The sequence below is a fragment of the Triturus cristatus genome, chromosome 9 (assembly GCF_964204655.1).
Source record: "Triturus cristatus chromosome 9, aTriCri1.1, whole genome shotgun sequence".
Taxonomy (NCBI): domain Eukaryota; kingdom Metazoa; phylum Chordata; class Amphibia; order Caudata; family Salamandridae; genus Triturus; species Triturus cristatus.
In genome coordinates this window covers 723,108,309-723,136,027 of record NC_140592.1, presented here as the reverse complement: position 1 = coordinate 723,136,027, position 27,719 = coordinate 723,108,309, and the positions used below count along the sequence as shown (strand labels likewise).

The 27,719-nt window shown below is 46.5% G+C and overlaps 1 protein-coding gene across 2 annotated transcripts in view; it reads left to right on the top strand.

The window, feature by feature from the left end:
• ATL3 (atlastin GTPase 3) overlaps nt 1–11,922 on the top strand; it is a 230,404-nt gene extending 218,482 nt beyond the window's left edge. For both annotated transcript variants that reach the window (XM_085625910.1, XM_085625911.1), the window contains exon 13: nt 8,785–11,922. In XM_085625910.1, the coding sequence (XP_085482036.1) occupies nt 8,785–8,877 (93 nt within the window). In that variant the 3' untranslated portion in view covers nt 8,878–11,922. The remainder of the gene's footprint in view (nt 1–8,784) is intronic.
• The last annotated feature ends 15,797 nt before the right edge of the window (nt 11,923–27,719 follow it).

Sequence of the window (27,719 nt, the reverse complement as noted above, 5' to 3'; positions counted from 1 at the left end):
ATCACATAAGGATTAATGGGTTGAGGAAGAAAATGTTAACATTGGTCTTCTCCAGCTTGATAGCTGCAAATTCAACATGCTTTCTTCTATATGTCAGGAGTTGTGGGAGAACATGCAACATTTCAATTCCCTCTTTGACTTGCTTGTCCTGTAATCACTCTTTAGAAGCATCCGTGTACCTGGCAGATGTTACTTTTTAGTTTTGACTCAGGGGACCAATCCTACGTGGTTGAGGTTGATTAGGTTCAGAGTCCAGATTCGCGGGTTATATTGGACGTGCCTTAAGTAGGGCAGAGTTTCTTAGAATTCAGCTTAATGAAGCAATACCTTAAATAGTATTCCGCTATAGTAAGAGTGCACTGTCCTAGAGAAGATGCTTTGATGTACACACTGAGCACAAGACATTGTGCGCTAATTTCCAATTGACTTGCAATCATTCTTATACTTACAAGTAGGTAAAGAGGCACATTCTGCTGTAGAGCTCACAAGGAATAAGGAGTGCGAGAAATTAGCTGACCTTCACTTGCCTTTTCTTAGGTAAACTAGTGGCAGGAAAGATTAGTCAGTTCCCAGAGCTATGGCAAAGACTGACTTTTGGAAAAAAGGGTAATAATGATGGTTTCACTAGGGCATTATCCGGGGGGCATGTAGCTAAAGCACAAAGGGACACGGTGAATGCAGCAAATGTGAAGAGAGTACCAACAGCATAGCTGCAGGTAAACAGACTTAATGTCATAATCTTTTTTCTTGTGATGTAGTCTCCGGCTTGATGTTCTAAAAATGCACTTGCTGCGATTCATACAACTAACTATGAGCAACATAGGGCATTATTTGAGAGTATTTGCACCCTGTGCTTTGCCAGATAAATTTGGGCTGATAACTAAAAAGGATGTGCCTGCTACTTGATAAGCTGCTTAGTATGCTCGCTGCTTCTTGTTTTGAAGGATGCCACATTGAGTGTATTTGCATGGTTTTCTCGTTTAACAAATTTGCTCTGTATGTGTGTGCAGTTGGTATGAAAGGTAAATCTGCTTTTAGTAATTTTTGGCATCTCTCTACTCATATGTCTGGTTCTCTTTTTCTCCTGAGACATGGGAGGACCTGGCTAAAGACTAACCTACTAAAGCATTCATAGCACAGGAAAATAAAAATGTCTTTAAATGGATACTAGGCACAGGCCCACAGGTCGCGCTGCCTGGTATCTATCTATATGTGCCCTTAAGTTTTCTGCACCACAGCCCTTCTCTTTAGCTGCTCAAAATTGAAAATTCTTTCCATAGATGTTATTTTTCACGTTGGTTTGGCTTTCAGTTTTTGTGTTGACCAGGATTTCCATGCTCTATTCCTGTCCTCCACCTATGTCATTAGATATGTGATTAAATACTGATTTCAGACAGTAGTGGTTGTAGCTTTCTGAAGCTAAATGGCCAGATTGTCTGGAGTGTCTGTTGCCATACCATTTCCTAGTTTGACTGTGTTCTCTATGGTTTGCTTGTCAAATTTTCCCTTTAAATACTGCTTCACTGGTGCTCCATCTTTGGATTTGCTGTCCCTCAGTTATCCGGAATTGTTGCTCGGAATGGGAAAAAGAGCAGAAACATTAGATGAATTAAATTGAATGAAAAAAACTTTAATTGTGCGCGTAGCTACCCTAAGGCATCCCAGCGCTATCAGCGGTAGCGGACCAAGAAGACCGCATTACTAGGCAGTGATTTGGAAAAGCCAGGTTTTAATGAGTTTGCGGAAAGGCAAATGGTTGGACTCCTGGCGTATGTGGGGTGGGAGGGCATTCCATAGACTAGCAGCGTTGTGAGAAACAGCATCCGCCGCTTCTTTATTTTTTAGACTACGGTGAGCAAGAGGTTGGCCGAACGGAGGCTTCTGTTAGGACAGTAAGGGGTAGCAAACGATCAATTAATTAGAGTTCCTTTTCCCCAGAATGACTTATGGATGTTTCAGAGAGCCTTGAATTTAATTCTCTTCACTATAGGCAACCAATCAAGAGCCTTCAGTGCAGGCTTGGCAGATTGACGATAAGGGATCTTAAGGAGCAGACGGTCTGCACAATTGTGAATGACCTGTAGCTTAGATGTGGTGGCTTGGGGGGACTCCCAGATAGAGCGCATTTGTGTAGTCCAGGCGTGAGAGGATCAAAGCCTGGACCATTATCCTTCTTGCGGGGAATGGGAGAAGGGGAAGGATTTTCCGGAGCATCCTCAAAATGCTGTAGCATGTGGATGAAAGTTTCACCGCCTGATAGTCAAATGACAGGGAGCGTTCAAACCATATGCCCAGATTTTTGATCTGGTTCTTCGTTGCGGGAACATGGCCAAGACAATTTGGCCATTGTAGCCCAATATTGAGGATTGGAGAGTTGCCTAGGAGCATAAACTCCGTCTTATATACGTTCAATTTCATACAGGAGAGCTCCATCCATTTAGCTACCTTCTCCAGACAGGGGTCTAAGCTGGAGGGTGAGTTTTCTGGGTTGTTTAGGGCATAGGATGTATGCCTATGTTTTGGTTCGCTTGACAGTGTCATTTGTTCTTTCAAGACACTTTGTTCTAGCAACTGGAGAGGAGCTCTGGGATCTGCAATCTGCTTTGTAGAATATTTTCTTCATCCACTTACTCCTGGACAGCCCTTAGGTAAACCCTGCCTCCAGTCTTTAGTCTACACAGTTCATTCTTGGTACAGGTTCAACCCACTCGTCTTTCTACATCTACTAGTTTCATGCCAACGTGTTGTCCCATGTTCAATGACACCATCACAGCTGGGTTCTTACTCTTCATATATTATGACAAGATGGTCTTGATGAGCTGGAGGATCTCAGCTTCTTCTCCTTCCTGCTGCAACTATGGTTCTGGTGCCAGAATCACAATATTTAACTTCTAAAAGAACACGTATTCTATTGATGTTCGTTGTCAGTAAGCGATGGTCGTGAAAACGGAGTTATTTTTCTCTACCTTTTGTTTGTTGAAATATTGACCGCAAATCTAAATTGCTATTTGACTGCTTTAATACCGTTTGGATTCCACACGGTCAGTAGTGGCATCAGCAGCTCATACAAGAATAGGTGTCTTGTGACGCTTCTCCTTGGACAAGGCAATTAATTCTTGGGTCCATGTGGCAAACAAAAATGATTCTCTGCCCCATTACCGAATTGTGCCCCTGCTTGATGCATGAATTTGGAAGTGAATGTTTGCTGACAAGTCTTCTATCCTCTCCATATTCCTTAGTGGGCTTCTTTGTAATTATATGAAAGCCTCTGTATCTCCCTTTTGTAACCGCCTTTCAATGTCCTTTTATGGAAACAAGTGCCTAACGGCAGGCAGACCAGAAAGGTATGAGCCCTTCAAAGAATGTACTGTCTTCTGTAGCTTCTGAACAGCAATGGTAGCAGGTCTGACTACTCTTCCTTGGTAGTCCAGGATATGTCCTTCAGATAGTGGCTTTGGATAGTTGTGTGGCCGAGAGCATTACCACCCCAATCTCATCCATCCATTTCAGAATGAAAACTATTGACCTCTAGTTGTAGCGTACTTTGTGGATCTCAAGAAAAGGTAGAAAGCACCATGGAATGCTGCTATACAATGCAGTGCTATCACCTGCTACCCTATGACTGATGAGAGATCTGCCTTCAGGCTTCCCTTTCCTTCTCCCTTCCCTTCGTTATACTCCTGTTGGTTCTCCTGATATGATATGAAGGGTATTTGTAGAGTGCAGCAAATGCCTGAAGGGGTCATGGCGCTAATGTCTCAGTAGTAAACGTACACCCCACAGTAGCGAACACACTGTCCATAGCAAAATTATTTATTTATTTTGACCTATTATTATTTATTATACATATTTATTTGTAGAGATCGAAGAGCTGCTGAAGCCGAGATCCAGTTTCTTGGGCAATGTAAATTCAGGTTCTTATTTCAGTTTCTTTGCATGACGAATATAGGGTTGTGCATAACCGAGACCTAAATAATAAAGCCACTTATAAGATGCATGTCTGTTTCTAATGAAGTGTCCCAGCACAAGGATGTTAGTTGCAGCTACCAGAATTGCATATAGAGAAGGTTCTTACTGGATCCAAACAACCAGGTTTTCTATTTTTTCCTAAAGATCCCCTAAGAGGGGACAAGCTGGAGTTCTAACAGTAGTGAGTTCCAGATTTTAGGGGCCAAATAACTGAAACAACTTAAATCTTGGAACCATGGCCTATTTGGCAGCGACCGACCTAAGATTTCACTTTGGACTGTAGGAGGTAATCATAGCCTGTAAATAGGACGGGCCGTGACTGGACAATGCCTTATAGCAATAACAGAGTGCCTTGAAAGTTATTCTCTGTTTCACCGGCAGCCAGTGAAGCTTCTTTAGTGCAGTGCTAATAGAATAGAGTTTTGGAAGGCCAATCATTGCCCGAGCAGCTGCATTCTGCACCCGTTGAAGGCTAATAAATCACGTTAGGGTGACACCAAAGTAAAGAATATTGCAGTAGTACGAACAGGATATAACCAGAGCCTGGATTACAGTTTTCTGGGCAGACTCTGGGTGACGATGGAGAACTTTTTTCAAGGATCTCAAAATCACGAAGCACTTTACTGCAAGGGCAGTAATTTGGAACTCGAAAGAGAGGTCCTCATCAAACCAGAAGCCCAGGTTCTGCCCCATGGGCTTGGCAGATGGTAAATGGCCAAAATGATCTAGCCACCAGGCATAGGACCATACGTTGAGGTGCTTCCCTAATACAGAACCTCGGTTTTTCCAATATTCATCTTTAGACAACTATGGTCCATCCACGAAGCAAGGTTTGATTGACACGCATGTAGTGAGGAAGCCACCTGTTCACTGCTGTGAGATACGGTGATGACAAGCTGAGTGTCATCAGCATATGAAATGATGCTAAAACCATGCTGCTTAATGACCTCGGCCAGAGAGCTGATGTAAACATTAAAAACGGGAGACTCCCTGATGTTCCCTGAAGTACTCCTTGCTGCAATGAGCTAATCGATGACTGAAATGGCTTTTGTGTCACGTGAAAAGTACGTTCCTACGGAAAGGAGATCGGACACAGCAGTGCATTGCCACTAATGCCACTGCTTCATAAACACTTAATTAAAATATTATGGAATATAGAGTAAAATGTGGCACTGAGTTTGAGCATATGAATAGCTGCTGTATTACACCAATCTATAATCTGTCGTCTTCATTTGGGGCTTTGTATAACCTTTTTACACCTGTCACAAAATAGTGTAACTTTGCTTATGCAATTTGCATTTCTTACTTAAAATAAACTCAATTCGGATGAACTGATTGCAACAACTTAATACTGGTTGTTACTTAATAGTTCTTCAGATTAAAATCTCAACAGTTATTTTCGGTCATATTATATTTTCTTTGTGTATGAGTCCTATGTGAATGCCTGTTTAAAGTTGGTGTTAGATAGCCATGTTCACATGGACATTTGGGTCCTCTTGTTTCAGAAAAATACGTCATAGTACAAAGCAGGTTTGCATTTGCTGATTTTTTTTTTCCACCTCTCTATTTAGTCAACTTAAACAGTGGGAAAAGACTATATTGCAGCACCTAGCTTAAAACGGTAAAATCTTAGCTTTGGGAACTTTAAACCTTTTTATTACACGAGGGAAAAGTTAAAGAAAGGGTTCCTCCTAGGCGTAGACTTCATTAGGGCAAAATAGATGCACTGCTCCTTTAAGCGAGGCAGCAGCTGTAATATATCCCAGCATGCACTGTAGTGGCAGTTTGCCTGACAGCTTCAATTCTTTTGGAGGGCTATGTATGCATTCGTAACGGGCCATTACTGATAGGATTATAGACAACCGGGGAGATGAAAGGATTGTTTGACTTCAGTGAGGATTCCTATGATGCAGAACAAGAGTGGAATTTCATTCTACATCATAGGATCCTCACTGATAGTCATAAACTTAGGATGGAATAGCACTCTTATCCCTTGAAGTGGATGTCAGTAATCACAAGCAAATCTTAAAGAAACATCATGTGAATGCCAAAGCATGGTCAAGCAAACACATTATTCAGCGCTGCTTCTTCCACTACAGTGTTGCCCTGGCATACTCATTCGAACAGCAATGTTAAGTGAATGTATGAGCAGATTTCTACGAGGTTGCTTTACAAATATCCACCAGAGGGACATTTCTCAACCAAGCATCAATAGCTATCTTTCCTTGTGTGAACTTTGTCTTCATCTACCAGGTAGTAGCTTGTTTGTGTGTTGGTAAAATAGTATTTTCATGAGCCTGCCCATCTAACTATGGTGTGCTTAATGGTAGTCAACCCAATATGGAGCAGTCTGTAGTTGACAAAGAAGATAAGTCTTCGTACATAATTTGTTCTGTCTAAATAAAATTTCAAAACTCTTCAAACATCCAGTGATTGAAGAGATTTGTCTGCATGGAGGTTTCTTCCCCATCTAGAGAGTGGATAAACTACTTAATTGAAATTCTGAATAAACTTTGAGTAGGCGAGGGCTAAAAATGATCTGACCTGTTATTTGTCTTTGGGAATAGGTGCTTCCACCTTGATTTGACTAAGTTCAACTTAGGCTGAAAACACTCACCTGAAATGGTATGGCAATAGCAAACTGTTCCCACTTTGAGCTAGCACATATTCTTGCTGATTGTCAACCCAGAATTGAACAACCTGCTCAAAACCATCAAGGATACCTTGTTGTGATCTTTTCTGTTCTTCTTGTGCACCAAAATATTGTCCAGGGAGAATATAACCTGTTCCACAACTTATTGCACCTTCTCCATGACCCCTTCACGGACCAAAGCTGCACCAAAAGACAATCTCCTAAATTGTAATTCCCCAAAAGAAGCTACAAATATTCAAATGCCTGAAGTAGTCTTATAAAAACGGACGATAAAGCCATAACACTAAACAAATTGCTCCTCTCCCAAAACTGGCAAAGCCTTTAAAGTGTTGGGAAGTGGTTCTTTATCAGTCCTTATGTTCCTCTGGAGGAGTAGGACGTCAACACACAGCCTTAAACTTTCCCAGCTTTAGCTATCATGACCACTGTCACAAGCCATTTTGAAGCCTCCATGTCCTCAATGAACCCCCTCTTGCTTTAGTTACAGGTTTTTTTTTTAATTGGTCATGCATAAGATTGGTATCTTTCCATACTTTTGCGCTTTTTGTCTGTGTAATCTTGTGCTCAAAACCTTTTAGTAGGCTGAATCTATCCTTGAAGTCACTGGGAAGCTTTTCAGTTATATCTTCATCTTACTTAGTGTGAGACTAGCATCGCCTATTTGGGAGAATTTGGATCAAGATTTATTTTTGTTGCCATCAGGTTAACAAATTATCCCTTCTTTTTACCACTTAAATCTTACCTATAGTTTCCCTTCACTTGAAATTTTTCTTCTTAAGAGTTAATCAAAGAAAATCTGTCATGAATTTCCCACAGCCTCTCTGATTGATATCTGGTTTCTCAAAGGTTATTTCTTCACCGTCAAATACAATTTTCGATGCTCCACCAATCAAGATGTATGGTGATCTAAAATCCACCAGCTCAATCACTTTCTTCCCATTTAGCCCAATCTGACATAACTGCTTTCTCATGCATGCCTTTTTCATTTACTTCCAATATTTTGTTCTTCACACTTGTTTCAACATTATCAAGATAGTGAATTTTCTCCCCTTTGCACACTGGGGCAAAGTAGTCCCATTTCCCCACAACTCATACGGGAAATATTCTTTGCATAACATAATACGCTATAAAACGAGTGACCTTTTTTTTGCCACAGTGAAAACCTTTCAACTTAACTTGAACCACTACTATTACTCTCTTTATTGTGTTCTGCATTTCTTCCTTGTTGCTTCTATAATCTTCCTTCTTGTCACCACACTTTTTACTTCATTCACAGTCCCTTCATCAATATACCTCATTGCATTATTCTAACCTGAATCATGCTCAGTCCTTTCCACTATAACCCTTCCTTCAAATTATTAATGTTTTAAAGGTTTTCTTAACCTGAGGGATGATGTGTACATCTCAGCAAATGGTCATTTATGATTTAAATTCTTCCCTTGAGTATGGAGGAAGTAGGCTGGGCTTATGAGTACTAGATTCTCCCTATGGTTAATTTTGTACTGGTTGCCATAGTCCACTTGCTATAGTATAGATGATCTCACCTGCGATCCAACTGTCCATTTTTGTTGTATGGAAAAACAAGCATGGTGAGCTGTGGGGACAATAGGGGCGGAACCTGCAGACATGGTATATTGCCCACACTTTTCTTTAGCTGTTTATAGAATGTTCAATCAGCAGTGTTGCACCCAGGGCATATTGGGGCCCTTTTGGAAGAGGATCTGACTCAACCAGCGTAAAAGTATTATGGTGAGTAATGTATGCTTTATTTTTATAATGCGGAGGTTTAGAGAGCTGGTTTGGGTCCATGGAAATTGTATGCATCACAGTACTCGGTAAATAAACCAGGAGACTTCACCTGAAGGGATGAAGTCTTTATTTCGTTTCAGCTGCAGTCTCTGTTCATAAGTCTCTGTTGAGAGCTCTCAACGCTCTAAACCATCAACTTCAAGGAATGCACAGTTGCATTTCATGGATGGGGTGTTGGTAAGATACCAAGTGGGGCTGATGATGAGAACTACGTATCAGACAGTATTGATCCAATCATGTGAGATATATATATATATATATATAGTAGTATAATAGTATGATTACTCTAACAATGGTTGCCCTCATTCGCACCAAGTGACCACATTTATTTCTCTGTTCCTTGAATGTTACAGGCTCAAACCCGCTTTAATAACTCTACCCGAGGACCAAGAGCAGGTGACAACACAGCTATGGGAGCAGCATCTGAGGGCAAGAAGCACAAGTGAGAAGTCAGTGGAATGGAAGGGCAAGTCCAGAAGAGTACTGATCCGAACCTACAACACAGCCTGTGGATACTGCTTTGGAATCACGAGATGCCGCTCACTTCTTATCCACATAGCATTCGGTGACATTCCTCATAGTGCTAGTTTTCGTTGGTGCTTGTGCCTGCTTCGCCCAATTTAGTCCACTTCAGCCTTTCTTCTCTTGCACTTTAAACCCTATAAAAAGAAAAAAGGTATCTGCATATAAAAGAAAAAATATTACCTGTTATAATCTTGTACACTACCAGAAGGTGCCTTTTACAAGAACTGCTGCAGTTTATGGAAATAAGATTTATTCTTCGAGATGTCTCACGTTGCTGGTTTACACAAGACTTTGAGTGGAGTGAGGTGTGCAGAGGGAATACAGTGACCTTAATTGACGTTTAGCCCTGTTGGCATTTCCACACCACCTTTGACTCTGCCTCTGCTATTGCATGGCCTGTCCCAGTGCAATCACTGTGTGGGAAAAACCAAAAGTGCCTACTATAGCATGTGGTACAGGCGAAATGTAGGTAATTATTACCACCAGGGGTTGCCCCTACTCAACCATACCTCCCCACTAAGAACCTCCTCTTTTCCTGATGGCATAAGCGGTCTCTGGTAAATGTGGGAGCCTTGTCATTTTTGCGTGTGCAGTGAGTGGACCAAATAAGGACTTACTGGGGACTATCTGTAATTTGTGTATTGGAGGGTGAGGGGGGGTCTAAGGAGAAGGTAACTTGCCAAGTGCTTCTAACATTCCTGCATTGTCAGAAGGGTCACATTTGCTTTTTGGCACATGCAGCTCCTTTTTATGACACCAACGTTACCTACTTATGTGTGTGACGTAGAGAAGAGGATGGGGCCTGAACGCCATTCTCTATAATCTAGGCACGTAGTTCTGCCTTTTGTAAGGTGATGAGTCAATGCTTTTGAATACATGTACCCCGCCTCTTGACACCGCCTCTCAACGGTTTGATGTCTGCGTCATTTTCATATTGAGGTACATTGAGGCAATGTGTGAGGCTTCTAAAGTGTCATTTCCACTGCCTTCCATGTTGTCTTGAACTTTAGAGCTCTAAATTGGCCTTGGAGTCTCTTATTCACCAAATGGTGCCTGCCTGTCATTATTGATGACACACTGTCTCTTCAGATTTATATGACGCCTGTTTTTAAAGTGAGATCACTGTACGACCCCTCACAGGGACTGCCTAACCTGAAAAAAACATTCTCAATTTCTAGGTCATTTTTTTAATAAGGATATTGTATGTTTGCTGTTTTAATAGCTGCGATTTGGCCTGGTGAAACATGAACTATTTGTCTTAAGCGATATTCCGTGCCGCATATTAGTACAGCTTTGTTTCCACAAATCCTATTTGCCTCCTGCAGAAGGTATCTGTTGGCCCAGCTCTGGGAGCAACAGAGGATCTTCACCCTCTACATCCATTCCTTTGTTTGCCCCTCTTTGAAGAACTTCCCTTCTAGTGTAGATAGAAGTCCATTTCCAAACCATTCTCTTGAAGAATTTTCAGGACCTCAGCGTGGTGTGCAAGCTCCTCGCCAAGCCAATTTGTAGGCTCTGACGGCTAACGTCTGAAAGGGAGTTAGACCTTGTTGCCATTCAGACCTGGCTTTGTTTCAGTAAGGCCTTATTTAGGAATGAGGAACTAGTTTGGTATCTGCATTCCTTTACTTCTCCTGTGAAGCCTTTACATAGGTAAGAGGAGAGTATATTCTACATTCTGTGATAGACCTTGGCATCTGTCAGGAGATGAGAGAGTTCATTGTTGGATCGTACACAGTCATTTACTCGTTGCCACAATTTTAATAGTTTCATTTTACAAACCTCCAACTTGCAAACATTAGATGTTTGGCTGCCAGAGAATTGTTTTTGTCTAGAACCACCAAGACTCGAGTAGCTCTAAAGTCCTGGTAACCAAGTCCTTAAACCACAATGGATGTCTGTACTCCAAGGTCAAAGTCTGTTACACTTGAGACTACTATGTTTAGAATACATCTTCTTTCAGGGATGCACCTGTAAAAACTGTGTCATGAGGGCTAGCTGTCCTTTCAGGCCTGGATCGTAAGTGTTGTGCAGCCTGTTGATTGCTCTGCTTTGAGGCCTGTGCCTGTAAGCTGTGTGTGGTCTGATGGATGACTCTACTTGGATATCAGAACCCTCAGGGTGTGTGCTCTGTGCAATGGCTTTGCTTTGAAGCATAACCCTGTAAGCTGTCTGTGGACTGAGCGATAGCTCTGCTTTGACATCTGAGCCTGTAAGCATTCTGTGGTCTGATGGATGGCTTTGCCTTTAGATTGAGCCTGTAAAGCTATGTGTGGTCTTAGGGATAGTTTGCATGTCTTAGAGCGGAGCTTGTAAGTTTCTGTCCCTGAGGAAGGGCACTGTTGTTGAGTCTGTATAGTGGTACCTGTGTCTGAGAGCAGACCTTGTCCGATGTGTACTTAGAAAGATGCATCGGTTGTCTGAAGTGGACCAAACTTGCATGTGTACTCGTGAGGGCCAAACACTGAAGTCTGTAGGTATCTTGCTGACCATCATTTGGTTAGGTCTAACACTTGAAAATTCTGTCATCCTTCGGACTAAGGAAATACAAAGACCATTGCAATCCGCTTCTTGCGATTATGAGCTGCGTGTAGTAATCGCATTGAAAATCATGTTACCATGCAAGAGTCAGGACTTATTATTGGGAACAACGTTATTTTTTTGCTGCTGTATCACCCTAAGTGCAATGCTTTGTTCACTGTGTGTTTTATACTTCTAACTGACCTTTACAGAACAAGAACAGTCTACTATATGTTCCTCTGCTCTGCAAAATCTTTGCTTGAACGGATATTTTAAATGAACTATACTCCACTTTCCAAAATACTCCCTGACTCTTGGAAACCACGTGCTAGGGTCAAGCTGTTAAGCATTTTTAAACCATTATTGTGTTAGGGAAGATTTGTACAAAAACGACATGTTTTTCAAAACCAAATGTCTTGATTGAATAAAGCGCTCTTTGTTACCCAGTTCTCGATGTCATTTAGTCTCAACATTAAGTGAATATTTTCTACGTATTTTTCTTCGTTTTTTCCAATGCAAATCGCTAAGAGTATTTCTGCATCTATATATACTCCGTGCTGTCACATAAGGTAAACAAATTGAAATTGTTCGACAGCAGCTAAAAACCACTGTCTTTTCTAATGTGCCTGTTTCCATATGTTCTCCAACGCTGTAGGTCACACTTATGGCAAAATTCCAAGTGGGGTGCCAAATTTGAATTTGTCACAAACCCTTGCTTCCGCAAGGATTGGAATTGTGAGGTTTGGGGTAAAGCCGCACCCCTGCAGTTTTCCCCTTGTGAAGTTGTCATGTTAAATCTGGCAAAATGTACTAAAAATATGTGCCGTAATGAGTCGGCACATGTGGAATATGACGCAGATAACACAAAATTCTCATTTACAGAGTAAAATTCTGAATAGTACTTGAGGTATTTGCTGCACCGAGGAAATATATCACTGCCGTAGGTGTAATTACTTTTTTGCAGTAAAAACCTCACCCTTTCCTGGCCCACTTGAAATCAGTACCATTGCCAAAAGTCTTTGCCTCTGGCTTTCACACAGCATTGTTTCCCATGCTTTTAAAGATAATCTATTTATTTTCACACCAAGCCATACATAGACATTGGAATGTAACGAAGCTCAGTATATAGCAGAAAAGACTAAACGGCGGCTTGGTGTGCCATAATTAGGGCTCCCGGTTTTATGGTATTTATTTTTTTCACATTTCCATCTGTATTTATCCATATTTATTTTTTGGTCATTTTATCTGTATTTATCCACATTTATTTTTGACGCAAGAAAAAAAACGCTAGATCTAGTATTTTTCCACATTTATTTAAGTTGGCATGCACACTTGCACTAGGTTGTTATAGCTGTTTTTTTTAAATGGAGCCTATGCTAAGTGCACTTTACATATTGGGAGCAAATTTCTTCCCTGTCCTCTAAGAAAAGCTGTGTGAATTAGTGATTGTGAGTAGGTCTCATTTGCGCAGCTGTCTTGCAAAATGTCAACGCATTACTACCTCTTTTACTCACATTTAATCAGCCATCACTGAGAGTGTCTGCTCGAAGAATATCAGATCATTCTTAGTGTGCATTAGAGGACGACCTACCCCACAAGGTATTGTAAATCGCCCAAATATCTAAAGAATCCTGCATCTTCATCTGTACAGAATAGTGCTTTGATATGGACACTATGGAGAAAATGTAGAGCATAGGTGGTGCAACAGTCATTTCTGTTCTTGTTTTAATTTTTATTTAAGTAGCACTTAAATAAACATTAAATGGAAAAATGAAGTCATGCTAACTGACTTTCTCACCACTCACTCAGCCTCATTGCCCAATAGCGTGCATAGTCACTGAGAGATGCAGCTAATAGTTGTTGGAGGCATTTCTGCCCCTGTGCCCTGCCACATCAACCTCCTTCACCCTCCCATACAACAACAAGCATTTACAATGCAATAGGTCTCGCAATGACATTGTTTTGAGCTATTGGCATTGTAAATGTCATTGGTTTTTTTCCCTTCGTGAAGCATTAATCAAATGGTGTAATGCAAAATGGCAATAGCTCACTTTGTTGTAATTGTGAAATCTATTGCATTTGTACTAGTGTGAGTTTGTATTGTAAATGGTACTATCTTTTATTAATGTTTTTTACACCACCAACACCCCCCATACATCACACTAGACTGCCTCACTGTGGCTAATAGCCGGACACAAGGGAGCATTCACAGTGGAAGTAAAGACACATCCACTTTTGATGCCACTACTGTAAAACAGTATTCACTGAGCGGTCACCAAAGGCAGCCCATTCTGTTTTTTACAGTGCTTTAAATGGGCCGGTACTGTCCGGTACCTGCACTTCAAAAAAAAAAAAAGTAATACTTATAATTGAAGAGTACCAGCACTTCTCAGAAACAAGCAGGTACTCTGTTGCAGAGTACCTGCACTTCCATTTTTCCATTTCAAACACTGCGTATGCTCCACTCCGTGCAGATGTCTTTTTCAAAGCATATTCGACCTGTTACAACTTCCTTTTGCAGTTCCAATTTTATATCGGGCAATTCTCTTCCTCTGTGTACATAATACAACAAAACTGTTTCCCAAGATACATTAACACTGCACCTGTAACGAGGCACATCAGCCATGCACCTCTCTTAAGGATCACCAGCCATTTAGCTATCTTTCCAGGCACAGATCTGATTCACAACATTTTCTAAGGGCATCACTCATTTTCTGCAGGCGTCTCTCTTAAGCCACATCCCACTACTTTTGGGTATCTATCTAGGGTATGTCACAGCCTACAGATATGATTCTCCCACTAAGGATGCATCTCCAGGCTCAGAGTTTTCTTAGAGAGCACCAACCCCTGCAGCTCTCTCTCCCAGGTCACGCCTTGCCTCCTGCGTCTTTCTTTTCTAGCGCACGCGCAGCTCGCACCATTCAGATCTCGCTCCCAGGTTGTCTCACCCCTGGAGCTCTCACGCAAAGCACATCAACCTTGCAGAATTGTATCTCATGGATGCGTCCACATCTCTTCGGGCCTCTCTCTCTCTCCATTGCACCGCACTTCCTCTGCAGCTGTTTCACTTTTGGAACAACACTCCCTGAAGCTTTCTCTCCCATTGCACTACACCCACTGCACCTCTCTCTCCCAAAACACATCATTGCTTGCAACAAACCCAGCCTCCGGGGACATTCTAGCCAGCAGATGTCTCTACCAAGTCACCTCATACTTGCAGTTCTCTATCTCTGCCCAAATACCAGCAAGCATGTCTCACTCCTCCACTGAGCACAACACCGCCTGCAGCTTTCTCCCATACCAGCCCCTCCACCCTCCCTCAAGGAGCAAATTGCTGTCTCTGAACGACCCCCTCAAACCTATCACTGCTGTTAGCGCTCGCTCTCGTGTCATATTCACCTTGTACAACTCTCTCCAACTATTTAGCACAACAGTGCATATTTCCCAAGACATGTTTTGCAAATTGCTCCCAGTGCACATCGCAGTTCCTAAGAATCTCTTTCCTACGGCATATGTAAACCCCTGTGGATTTTTCTCCCTTGGCACATCACCCCTTGCAGCTCTAGCTCCCAATCTCTGCGTCAAACGGCGATGACCTAACTTTGCTCTTCCCTGCCTCTAGTTCCTATGTGCCGCGACACTTCACTAATGTCCCCAGGCCTCCGTTTACACGTGAGCCTCCTTTCTTATGTTTAAATGCAGTGCCCCTCCCTAGCTACAGTTTAGATCACATCGACTACACCCACGGCCACCTCTTTCAAAAAACGTCTTGCCTTTCATTAAGCAACCCACCCCTCTCACCGGCCCACTCCGATTTGTGGCAAAATACTCCCAATTCCAGTTGTGCCCTATATCCCCCACACGTGAGACCTAAAAAACAAAAGGTTGCTGGAGCTGCAGCCGATGTCCTGGGGTGTTTTCACACCTCTTAATGGACATCTGCTGCTGCCACTGCTCCAACAATTATCTTGCGTGAACTACCGCTTTGAGGGGGTGCTGGAGTGTCTCTGCAGACACGGAGCTCCCAGTCCCCCCCACCCCATCTCTGGAGCAGTTTCAGGGCAGCAGTTTCCCCTTTCTTTTGGACGCCCCTGTGCACCTCTTACTCGGATTTTACAGAGGAGCACAGAGGCAGGAGGAGCATTGGTTTTGTTAGTATTTTCCCATGTTTATATAAATACAGACAAAAGCTAAAAAGCTTTCCGTCTGTATTTATATGTAAAAATCCGTTTAAACGGAAAACCGGGAGCCTTAGCCATAATACAGGACAGAGTATGCAACTTCCACATCAGACTTTTTAAATCCCCTCTATACAATAAAAAGACAACTAAATTGTTTGCTGCGCACCTCTTAGGCTCAAAACAAAATATTTCAAAAGTAGTCACTCCTTAATGTGTTCCTTTTGCTGGCACTCCCTTCTGCCCTCCATGCTCAGTTGTGCTGCAACTTCCCCTCCTGCCTACCCCGCATGGACTGTTGTGAAGCCCCTTCCTCTGCCTTCTCTTGGCTGTGTCCAGCCCCTACCCATCCTTTCAGTCCTCCATGATCCTTTGTGCATAAACCTGCCCCCTTCTTCCTGCCCACCGTGGCCATTGTGCTGCCACTAACTCTCCCGCTTGCCATGCAAGGCCTTCTGTGCTTCCACAGCCACTCCCACCTGCCCTGTGTGGTAAGCTTGCTGCTCCTGACCCCCTTTCCACCCTTCTACCTTCACTCTGTTGTTTGTGTGTGTATGCCATTATAGTCTCACTGTTGCCCCCCATGATGTTTTGTGCTTCCAGTACCCATCCCACCTGCCCTCCATGGTCAGCTTGATACTCCAGCCCTACCTCCTTGCCCCCTTCCCTCCGTTTTCCATGTTCAGCCCCTAGCCCCTCCCTCCTGCCTTGTCTAGTCCTTTGACTTGCCCTGTCCTTCATGGTCCGTAATGCTATAACTGCCCCTCGTGTCTGTCCGGCATGGTCTGATTGCTTCCCTTGCCTCTCTCCCCTCTGCCATCTGTTGTTTGTGCATGGTCCTGTCCCCTCCCTATTTGTTTCCGTGGTTTGTTGTGGTGCACTGCCGCCCTGCCTTCCCTGTGTGGTATATTGTGCTGCTGCAAACCCTGACACCTGCCCTGTAAGGTCAGTTTGGTGCCCCTGCCCATCTTCCTCCTACCCTCTGTTATCCGAGTCCATGTCCCTACCCCATTCCTCCTGCCCTCAGCAATCCAGTGCACCATACTAGCCAACATTTTGAACTCCGTACAAGAGAGATTTTGAAAAAAACCTTGGGGAATTGATTTTCCCCATTGGCTTACATTGAAAAAGAGAAGATTTTAGGCAGAAGACCGATACAATAAATCCCTTTTGGGCTTAAAAACATCTGAATCAGGTCTGTTGACGTGTGGTCGTTTTGCCACTGCCTCTTCCTTCTGCCCTCAATGGTCTGTTATATTCTCACAGTCTCTCTTTCTTGTCCTGTATGGTTGTTATGTTGCCCCTTCCCCCGAGGCTGATGATGCGATAACAGTGTCCTTAGAAAATGGATGTGGGGCAATGAAACTCTGCTCCTCTACTGAAACAGTTATGGACAGGAAAGCTGCCCCCGTTTGATTCAATCAAGATGGTTTCAGGTGTGTCACACCTTTGTCTTAAGTAAGACTGTCAGTGCTGTAGATGTTCTTTAGAACACTCTGGGAGGCTGTAGTAGAACACAGGGGTATCAACCGATGGGCTGCTCCTGTTGGAAGTACATGTATTACTGAGAATGTCAGACTTCATTCGCATATGACTGAGAAACATAGTGTGAATTTACAGAATATATGCTCTCATTTTAGCTTCTGGAGCACCTTTTATAACCACCATAGGAAAATCATGAGAAAGATGTTTCTCTCAAACATTATTCTTGAAACCTCAGCAGAAGGCTTTTTCACAGGGTAAAATCACCTCTTCAACAAATGATTTATATTGTAACTAAAATCTGCTATCACTCTTTATATGTTCTCCTTTTTGTGAGCCTCAAAATGTGCCGTTCATTAAAACACCTTTCAGTGGGGTACTATCACGTATGTTGGTCCCAAGGTGACTGCTATCACTTTCAGGTTGAAGTGCTGACTCAATCAGATCTCCCCATGAGATCTGTGCTTAGGCTCCACCCAGATATACAAATTTGGATTGACTTTAATCTGTCAAAGTATTGAACTGATTTACACCAAATAACAAAAAGCATGATCTGCAGAACAAAATCTAACTTTCTGCCATATTTGGTGTACTTTCATCCATCAGTTTGGACTGCACCCATGTCTAAAGACTATGTGAAATAACATGGGAAACACACTTTTTGGCCACTGCTTGACAATCACCCCAAAACCTTACCGGTGCACTTTTTTGGGGGAAGGTTTTGGTGAAGATTCCTCAAATGGCACCAAAGGTATAGGCAAGTCAAAAAACACTTTTTCTATGGAAACATTTTCCTAACTATAACTACCTACAAGCGGGACCACACACCCGTACATCACATTAGTCATAGCAGGACCTCCACATTGTGCCTCCCTACTTGCTCTCTCTCTCTTCTGTAAGCAAGCAGTGACCACCTCCTGTGCTGCCTGGCAAAAACAGATAACTTACTTAAATTTTTTCAGAATTCAGAGACGCCTTGTGACACGAGAGCATACCTTTCAGTTCTGCTTTGCAGGCTGGCCTAACTGTGGTGACACTGTGGCAGTCCACTGAAAACCGGGACTGTCCGGGGAAAATCCGGTACTTCTGATCACCCTATCTTAGTGGTATGATGTGCCACATAATCGCGATTGCAATATAGTTAAATTTTCTTTTGATGCCTAGTAGCCTTTTGCCACTAGCGAGATAGTCTCTACCAAGAAGAGTGCAACCGAAGGTAGGTAACTTGTTCTCACTAATTACCAAAACCACTGAAATTGTTATTCTGTGGCTTCTGCGTTTTCTGCATGATTATAAATAATTTGCTGCGTTTGCCACATAATTCATAATCTGCTGCATAATCTTCATATTTTAACATAAGAATGTGTTTCTAGTTTAAACAGATGAAAAGTTACTAAAAACATGGTGACACACATTCCCATGCAATGAAGGCCCATCACAAAGGTTGACTGGTATTCTTTAATTTTCTTATTGCTGTATTTAGGTGTTCAACTGATGCTAATAAGGTTAAATTTTTGCACAGAATGTATTATGTTTAAAAATTACAAAATAATGAAGTAATACTACTACTAAATATGTCACACTATGCTGCATAATTTGCAGTTTCTTGCCACATAATTTAGTCAACCCTACTGCTGGAAAATTCCATTGGCCCTGCTTGTGAATTCTGCAAAAAGAGAATCTGATGCCTTCTTGAAACATCAGACTAGTTGAGACATTCATGGCTTTTCCATGATAGCAGCAGTCAGCCCATTGCACCGTTTTGCATATGACCACTTCAATGCGCAGTAAGCTTCGTAACTGAAAGAATGTGAAAATCAAGCCCCCCACATAAAAAGCTAGATCTGTGTGGGATTTTAGATTTAATTTATTTTTTATAGCCCGACTCCTCCAGTAACCTCCTATCACTTCCAGAGCTCCTGTTCCTTTAACGATGCTGCTGGCTGCTGCAGAAGCATGTAATGCTGGCCCTAGCTCTAATGCTCACTTGGACCCTCGGATGATTATTTATTCAGATCCCTTTGCAACAAATCCAGTGGCCCTGCTGGTTCCTGTTCCAAAGATTCTTGCCCCTGATAAATCTCGAATGTTTCATAAAGTGTAAGACATTTCAGGGTTCTCCAAAGTCGGTCCGGGAGGGCCGGATCCATGCCAGATGTGTAGAATATCCCCAATTAGATAAATGTAGCTATCTTAAGTCTGGCATGAATCCGGCCCTCCAGGACCAACTTTGGAGATCCCTCTGTTAAAATATCACTTGCGTCTTAATAGTCAGACTCTGTCCTAACAAGCTAGGACATTTGCACCAGTATTACCTTCTCCGTGAATGTACTTGACTTGCACGCTGGCACAGAATGGGATTGTGTTATTGGCAAATTCATTTTGGGGAAAAGTTGTTTATTATCAAGAATGAGACAAAATGTTTAAAGTTCCTCCAGCTTAACCAGTCTCTGTCATTCCCAGTCTTCTTCACTTGTCTGTGGATTTTGGTACTTTTTGGAAAGGTAGAACAAGCTCTGCTAAATTTACAACTCTGTCTGTTAAACAAGGATAATGTTGGGGATCAATTAATAAAATATATGTGCAGTACCTTTGCTGAGCTTGTCCCTCACACCACTGATTTGCATAACAAATCATGGCACATAGCAGTTTGAACTAATAGGAACAACTTGGGAATTCAAAAAGAGAATCTGAAAGAGACACGTTAGTGATAGATTCCTTACCTTAGAATAATCCCCAGGCGTCAGACTGGATCCGGAAAGTTTTTTCGCTAGCAGTACAACTGCGAGTCAGTAGGTGGTGTTGTGCGGCTCCGCGTCATTCGCTGGCGTCGTATGCGCCGAGATGACGTCAAGGAAACTACTTAGGCGCCACCCATGCGTGCTGACATCAGTTCTTCCTTTTTCTGCGCCAGTAAGCGCAGATCCGGTTAGAGCACGTACCTCAGTCACTTTTTGACTATCTTTTTGAGACTTTTGTCTCCTGTCAGTTGTCTACTCTGGTACACGCCTGGTTTTAAGTCTTGTGGGCCTGCCGTCGCAATATGTCGGTGGCGGACCCTCACGACGTCTGTCTCTACTGCCTGGAGAGCGACCACGACTCCCGGGCCTGCATGGACTGTTGGGCCATGGCCCCGAAAGCCTTGCGGGAGCGATACCGGAAGCTGTTTGAGGTTCGGCACTCCTCCCCGTGCTGTTCGCGGTCCAGGGGCTCCAAGTCTTCACCCTCGGATTCGGGTAAGAGACGACACAAAAAGAAGTCGAAGAAGCGTTGTCGCTCTTCAACGTCCCCCCGTCGATCTCTGGATGAGGACGAGGGGGACAGGGGTTCTGCCCCTGCGTCTCCTTCGGAGCCCGGGAGTCCCGCGGCCTACCCACCTTACCCCGGTCCGTCGGCGACTCCCGCTCTGGTGCAAGAATTTCTTGCAAACTTGGACCGCCTGTTTAGGTCTCGGGCTCCCGCCGGCGCGCCTGCGGTCCCGTGTCAGGATCCTGTCAGGCCGGCGGCTCCGGCCCCGGCGCCGCAGGATCCTGAGCCACTGGCTCCGGCCACTGCGCCACAAGGTCCTGCGCTGCTGGCTCTGGCCCCAGCACCGCCCTCGGCTCCGCCTCCGGAGCCGCAGTGGGTACCATTTGTCCCGTCCCGCCCTGGTTCTCGGACAGTTTTGTCCCTACCTGGGATCTGCCCTGGGACACGGCGCTGGTTCGGCCCTGTCCGGCGCCGTTTGTTCCGTCCCCGGTCCCTGCCCTGACCCCGCAGCCTGTCCCGCATGCGGTGGAGGATGACTAGGAGGGGTCCGAGTTAGAGGAGGCTGGTGGCCTCGAAATCTCCTCTGACCTGGTGTTTGCCTCTCCTCCGCCTACCATGGAGGAGGGCGCCTCGTACACGATGGTGCTTCGTCGGGCCGCTGAGGTCCTCCACCTTGATCTACTTACGGTGGCCCTGAAAACTAATCTCCTCACTGAGGTGCTCCAGACGGCATCCACTTCGTCGGAGCCCCTGCTGCCATTTAACGACGCCCTCACTGACGTCTTGCTGGGCACTTGGTCGTGGCCAGCCACGGGGGCCCCTGTGGATAATAATGTCACCAGGCGTCATCGCCCGGCGCCGGGTGACCCTGCCTTTCTGACCTCTCATCCTACGCCCAAGAGTTTGGTCATCCAAGCTTCGACGTCCCAGAGTGCCTTTCCCACGGCTCCGCCGGATAAGGACTCTAAGAAGCTGGAGCAGTTCGGTAAACGGTTGTTCTCTTCGGCCAGCTTAGGGCTGAGGTCAGTTAACACCGCCTGCCTCTTGGGCCGCTATTCCCACGCGGGGTGGGATGCCGTTGCACAGGTGTTGCCTCAGTGTCCTGAAGAGACCCAGGCTGTGCTGTCTCAAGCGGTTGCCGAGGGTAAGGACGCTGCTAGGTTTGCCATTCTGTGTGGTTTGGACACTGCTGACTCACTAGGTAGAGCCATTTCTACGACTGTAGCGCTTCGTCGCCACGCCTGATTGAGGTCTACCGGGTTCTCGCCAGATGTACAAAACTTTCTCATGGACATGCCCTTTGATGGTACCCGCCTGTTTGGCGATAAGGCCGACAGTGCGCTGGAGCGTTTTAAGGACTCGAGGGCTACGGCCAAGTCCTTAGGTTTTTCAACGAAAAGCCCAGCCACTCCTGGTTTTCATTCCTTTCGTGGCAACGGCAGGGGTGCCCAGGCACGTTCCTTCAGCAAGCCTGTGCAGAACCAACCGGAGCGCGGCCGCGGCTTCCGCAGGGGCGTGTCTGGGAATCAGCTTGGGGGTCAGTCCACCTCTGCCCCAGCTGCTTCTGCCTCCAAACCTTCCTAATCCAAGCTTTGAGGAGCACCCCACGCCAGTGGGTGGCAGGATCCGCCATCACCTCCTCCACTGGCACGCTATCATATTGGACACGGGGGTGCTGCAGATCATCCGCGAGGGTTACTCCCTTCCCTTTCAGTCCACCCCTCCAGCCATGCCACCTCAGTACCACCGCATGTCGGGGGAACACTTGGCGACTCTCCAGCAGGAAGTTACGACCCTCTTGGCCAAGGGGGCCATCGAGTGCGTTCCGGGGCCGGAAGTAGGGAATGGTTGCTATTCCCACTACTTTCTGGTCCCCAAGAAGGACAAAGGGGGTCTGCGTCCCATCTTGGACCTCCGGAACGTCAACCGCTTCTTCCAGAAGGAGAAGTTCAAAATGCTGACTCTGGCTCAGGTCTTGGCTACCCTTGACCCTGGAGACTGGATAGTAGCATTGGACTTGCAGGACACATATTTTCACATCCCCGTCCTGCCGTCCCATGGGCGTTAGCTGCGGTTCACGGTAGACTACGAGCATTTTCAATTTGCCGTGCTCCCCTTCGGCCTTACCAGCGCCCCTCGGTTGTTCAAGAAAGTGATGGCGGGTGGAGGAGCATAGCGCGCAACCAAGATGGCCGCGTAGGCTTGTGGCTCCCGAGGGCCTCCGCAACCTCCCACGTCTATCCTGTCATAATCCTGGTTTTCTCGATGGGCTTCTGTTTATGATCTTGCGCTAAGGTGCCACTCGTTTTCCAAATCGAAATTGGACTCCGGGAACCGGTTTTGTGGCGATCTGAAGTTTGCGGCCTTCTTCGGCCTTGGTCCCGAACTCGAGTTGGTGAGGTGCCCGGGTGCGAAGTGAACAACAGCGGCATGCCAGGCTGGGCCAGCCCCGGACCCCGTGCTTTCACTTTCGGTTTCGAGTTGATCTGCGGAAACTGACGTCGGGACATTGGGTGAGCAGCGCTGAGGACGGAGTGCATAGCCTGACTCTTGAACTGTAAACGGGCCTATTTCAGTTGGTGGCCCTGATCTCCTGGCCTTCCTCCGGGTGCTGGAGGGTGCTGACCTTGGTGGTCGCCGACGATGACGACGAGAGTGGACGGCGATAAGCTGAAACCCAAGTCTACCCGGAGGGGAGCCTATTCCCAGGCCAACAATATGGACCGCTATGCGCAGCCCAAGGGATCCCCTAGTGGATCACGTAAATCGCCTGAGCCGCCCAAGGAGGCCTCGGGCGCATCATCCGAATTGACTCTGCTGGATGTCATGGGGGCCATTGAGGAGATGAAGGCGACTGTGAACCAGCAATTTGATACCTTGGCTAATAAATTGGACTCGGTGTTGATTGATGTCACTTTGGTCAGAGCGGACCTGTCCAAAACTAATGACCGGGTCGACTCATTGACTCAAGCGGCGTCGAGCCTAACGGTAGATGTGGCTGCTTTGCAAACGACGGTGCGGAGGTTGCAGCTCGCCAGTGACCTGACTGATCGTCGCCTTGAGGACTCCGAAAGCAGGGCCAGGCGGAATAACGTCCGTATCATCGGGGTGCCCGAACAATCGGAGGAGTCTGCTGTGGATCTTTTTGTGGAGGATCTAGTGGTGACTCATCTAGCACCCAAAGGGCTGAGCAAGTTCTTCGCTGTGGAACGGGCCCACAGGATTCCAGGGGGTGCGCCGAAGGTGGGTGCCCCCCCCCGCGGCCTATCATTGCCCGACTTTTTAATTTTCGGGATAGAGACGCTATCCTTCAGGCATCGAGGGTGGCTGGGCCAGTAAAATTTGAGAACTCTAATGTTAGCTTTTACCCAGACTTCACGCAAGCGGTTCAAAAGCAACGGATGGGATTCTCGGCCATCAAACGGCGCTTGAGAGACATGGAGTTGAAGTATGCGATGCTATTCCCGGCTAAGCTGCGGGTCGAGTTAGATGGTCGCTCACACTTCTTCGACCGGCCGGAGGCGGTGGGAGAGTGGCAGGATGCCCTACCCAGGAGTCTAGGTCGGGAAGGTCGGATGGCGGAGAGCGGAGAGGGTTTGACGGAGTAGGAATGGAACTGTGATCCTCTAGATGGACTGGACTGGTAGCGTTTTGCACCTGTGGCTGCACTGGACTCCAGTTTGTAACTCTTTGCCCCGTGGTATTTGGAGGTTGCGGGGGGCTTGCTGGGGCCCTTTCCTCCTTCTGGGGTTTTTCTTGTCTTTTCTGTAGTGAGTTTCATATTGGGGCGACAGGCACACTGCATGTTGGGGGGGCTGTTCGGGCTCACGCAGGGGTGCAGGGAGGGGGGAGTTCTGTTGGGGTTGATGGGGTGGGGTTGGGGTTTGTTTGTTTGTTTCACAAGGCGGGGTAATGTTTTTTGTTGTGCTATTATGATTGTGCTCTCCGGGAGGGGGATAGTTTGTGCTGGGAGGGATGGGGGGTAAGGGGTTGAGACTTCTTTCATGGAATGTGAACGGACTGGGGGACAGTATAAAGCGGGGGGTAGTCCTGCAGTTCTTGAAACGTATTTCGCCTGACATTGTGTTTCTGCAGGAAACGCACCTCATAGGGAACTCTTTCCATGCCATGAACAGACGAGGATATCGCCTTCTGGCCCATTCTGGTTTCACCTCTGGCTCGAGGGGAGTGGGCATTTTAGTTAGGACCTCTCTCCCGTTGGGGGTGGATGAGGTGCTCCATGACGACAGAGGGCGGTACACTGCGCTGGTGGGGAGGTGGGAGGGTAAGCTGATTTCGCTGGTCACGGTTTACGTGCCGCCGGGCCTGCAGACGGCCACCTTTGCTGATTTGGGGCGCCTGCTACTTGGGCTTCCGGGGGGGGGGGGGGGGGGGGGTTTGGTCTTGGGGGGGGGGGGGGGGATTTTAACGCGGTGGTTTCCGGAGTTGAGGATCGACACCCCCCTAGGGACCTCCCTCGGGCCCAGAACTGGCTGGGGGGCTTTCTGGATACCCTGGGACTGATAGACTGCTGGCGGTTGACACACCCTGGACAAGCGCAATATACCTTCCACTCTGGGGCCCACGGTAGTCTTTCGAGGCTTGACTATATGCTAGTGCCTGCGGCCCAAGCTGGGATGATCGGGGAAGTGCGACACTTGGCACGCGGTATATCTGATCACTCCCCTCTTTTGCTACACCTAGATATCGCCTTGGGGGCGATCCGTGCAGACCTGGTTAAGTCCCTGGAACACTATTTTAGTGACAACGTGGGGTCGGTGTCTTCCGCCATCTCCCTTTGGGAGGCCTTTAAGACGGTGCTCCGGGGCCAGGCTCTGTCTCTCATTTCCCATACCAAAAAATGCGAGGCGCAGGAGGTTGTTCGGCTAGAAAATGAGATCACCGAGTTGGAGATTGATTTGGAGCAAGGTGTTACGGATGACAGACTGCATGTGCTGGCGCTTAAGCAGGCCGACTACAAGGCGCTGGTTACCAAATCTGCTAGGAGTATGAGCAGGGAGCAACAGGGGCGTTTGTACGATATGGGTGATAAGGCCGGGAAGTTGATTGCCTGGTTGGATAAGAAGGAGAGAGCGAGTCGAGTGGTGCCGGATGTTGAGAGGGTGGATGGTGTGCGTGTCACAGACCCCGGTGATATTGTTGATTGCTTTGCGGAGTATTTTCACGGGGTTTACTCTCCGGTCTCAGAGCGATCGGAGGAAGACTCTCGACTACTGCTTCGAGACATTGCTCTGCCATCTTTATCTGATGAGGATAAATTATTGATGGATGCGGCCCCGTTGCCGGATGAGATTGCTTTGGCCATTCGCTCTATTGCCTCGGGTAAGGCCATGGGTCCTAATGGCCTTCCCATCGAATTATATAAGTTGCGCCCAGATAAGATTGCGCCGTATCTCCGGGACATGTTCCTTGAGGCTCAGGCGGCGGGTTCCCTCCCCCCTGACCAACGTCTTGCTACTATTGTTGTTATCCATAAGGAAGGGAAGCCGCGGGATCGGTGTACTTCTTACAGGCGTATCTCTTTGTTAAACGCGGAGCCCAAAATCCTTGCCAAGGTACTGGCCAATCGCCTGATCCAGGTTGTGGGCGACCTGATTCATCAAGATCAATCCGGTTTTATACCCCATCGCAATACCGCTTTGAACCTGCGGCGACTGCATGGCGTTCTCGCTAGAGCGCCATTCATCCGTGAGCCGGCCATTTTGGCGTCCCTGGACGCCACCATGGCGTTTGACACCTTGGAATGGCCGTATATTTGGGCAGCATTGGCGAAGTTTGGGTTTGGCCCGGGGTTTATCGGTTGGGTGAAATTGCTTTATGATAACCCACTGGCACAGGTGGTGGTCAACGGACGGGTGTCGGCTCCCTTTGTTTTGGGTAGGGGCACCCGACAGGGATGTCCGCTGTCGCCTCTTCTCTTTGGGCTTTGTTTGGAGCCCCTTGCGGAGTGGCTGCGGTGGCACCCCTCGATGCGTGGCCTTAGATGGATGCCGGAATACGAGGATCGTGTCTCCCTATATGCGGACGATATCCTCTTGTATCTTGCATCTCCGCGCAAATCGCTTATTGTATTGGTGGATGTGTTGAGCTCCTTTGGTCGCAACTCCGGATTGGTCATTAACTGGGCTAAGTCTTGTGTGTACGTTCTCTCCGGGGAGGCCCCCCCCCCTTTCACGGGGGTGGCCTATCCAGGTTGCGCAGTCGGGGTTCAAGTATTTGGGAATCTTTATAACCCTGGACCCGGTGGCCCGGTATGAACGAAATCTTCTCCCCCCCCCCCTTCAGCGCCTCAGGGCGGATGTGGCAGGTTGGCGGCGGCTGCCGCTCTCGCCGCTCGGCCGGGCGGCGTTGTTCAAAATGATGTCGCTGCTGCGCTTTTTGTACGCCCTGCAGAACACTATGGACGTAGTGCCGGCCCGCTATTTTCGGGAGGTGGAGTGTCTTCAGCGTCAATTGTTTTGGGATGGGCGGCCGCGGATTGCTCTTGCTAAACTAACCCTACCGTGGTATGATGGGGGGGTCGCTCTCCCTGACATTAAACGATATTATTGGTCCTCCCAGTTGGCTGCTATCAATCACGGGATGTATGGGCCTGCTTTGAACCCGGCTTTTGAGATGGACAAATTGTTATTGCCAAGCGGGGATTATAATCGAGCACTATACTCGGAGTCCCTTGATGCGTGGTTGACTGGCCCGACGCGGGTCGCGGTGCAGGTGTGGCATGCAGCAAATGCGGCGATGGGGTGGAGGGATCGCTTGACTCGGGCAACGCCATTGTACGCTTCCCAGCGTTTGGGTTATCTGTGTACTACGAAATGCTTTGAGAAATGGGATATGATTGGTATCAGCAAGGTAGGGGATCTCTGGACGAAAGGGAAATTTAAGACGTTCGACATGCTGAAAACTGAATATCAGTTGAACGATAGGGAATACTTTCGGTATGCTCAGGTTCATCATGCCTTGTGTTCCGTGTTCCCGGACGTGGCGGCTATCACAGAGTATTCCCTGTTGGAAGACAGAGTATTGGACGGCTATGTGCCGGATAGCACCATTTCGCTGATTTATAAGAAGCTTTTCAATGATCGAATGGGTTTGCTGACCTCATTGCGGGAGACATGGATTGCCGACGGTTTGGAACTTGACGACGAGGATTGGGTGTCAGCGGTGGCCTCCCCGAAAGAGGTGGCTATCCCGGCCCGCTTGCGTTTCGTCCAGCTTAAGATACTTCATAGAGTGTACGTCACGGGGCCTGGTTTGATGCGTATGGGGTATTCGGTGGATGGTCTGTGTAAGCGAGGCTGTGGACTACTGGG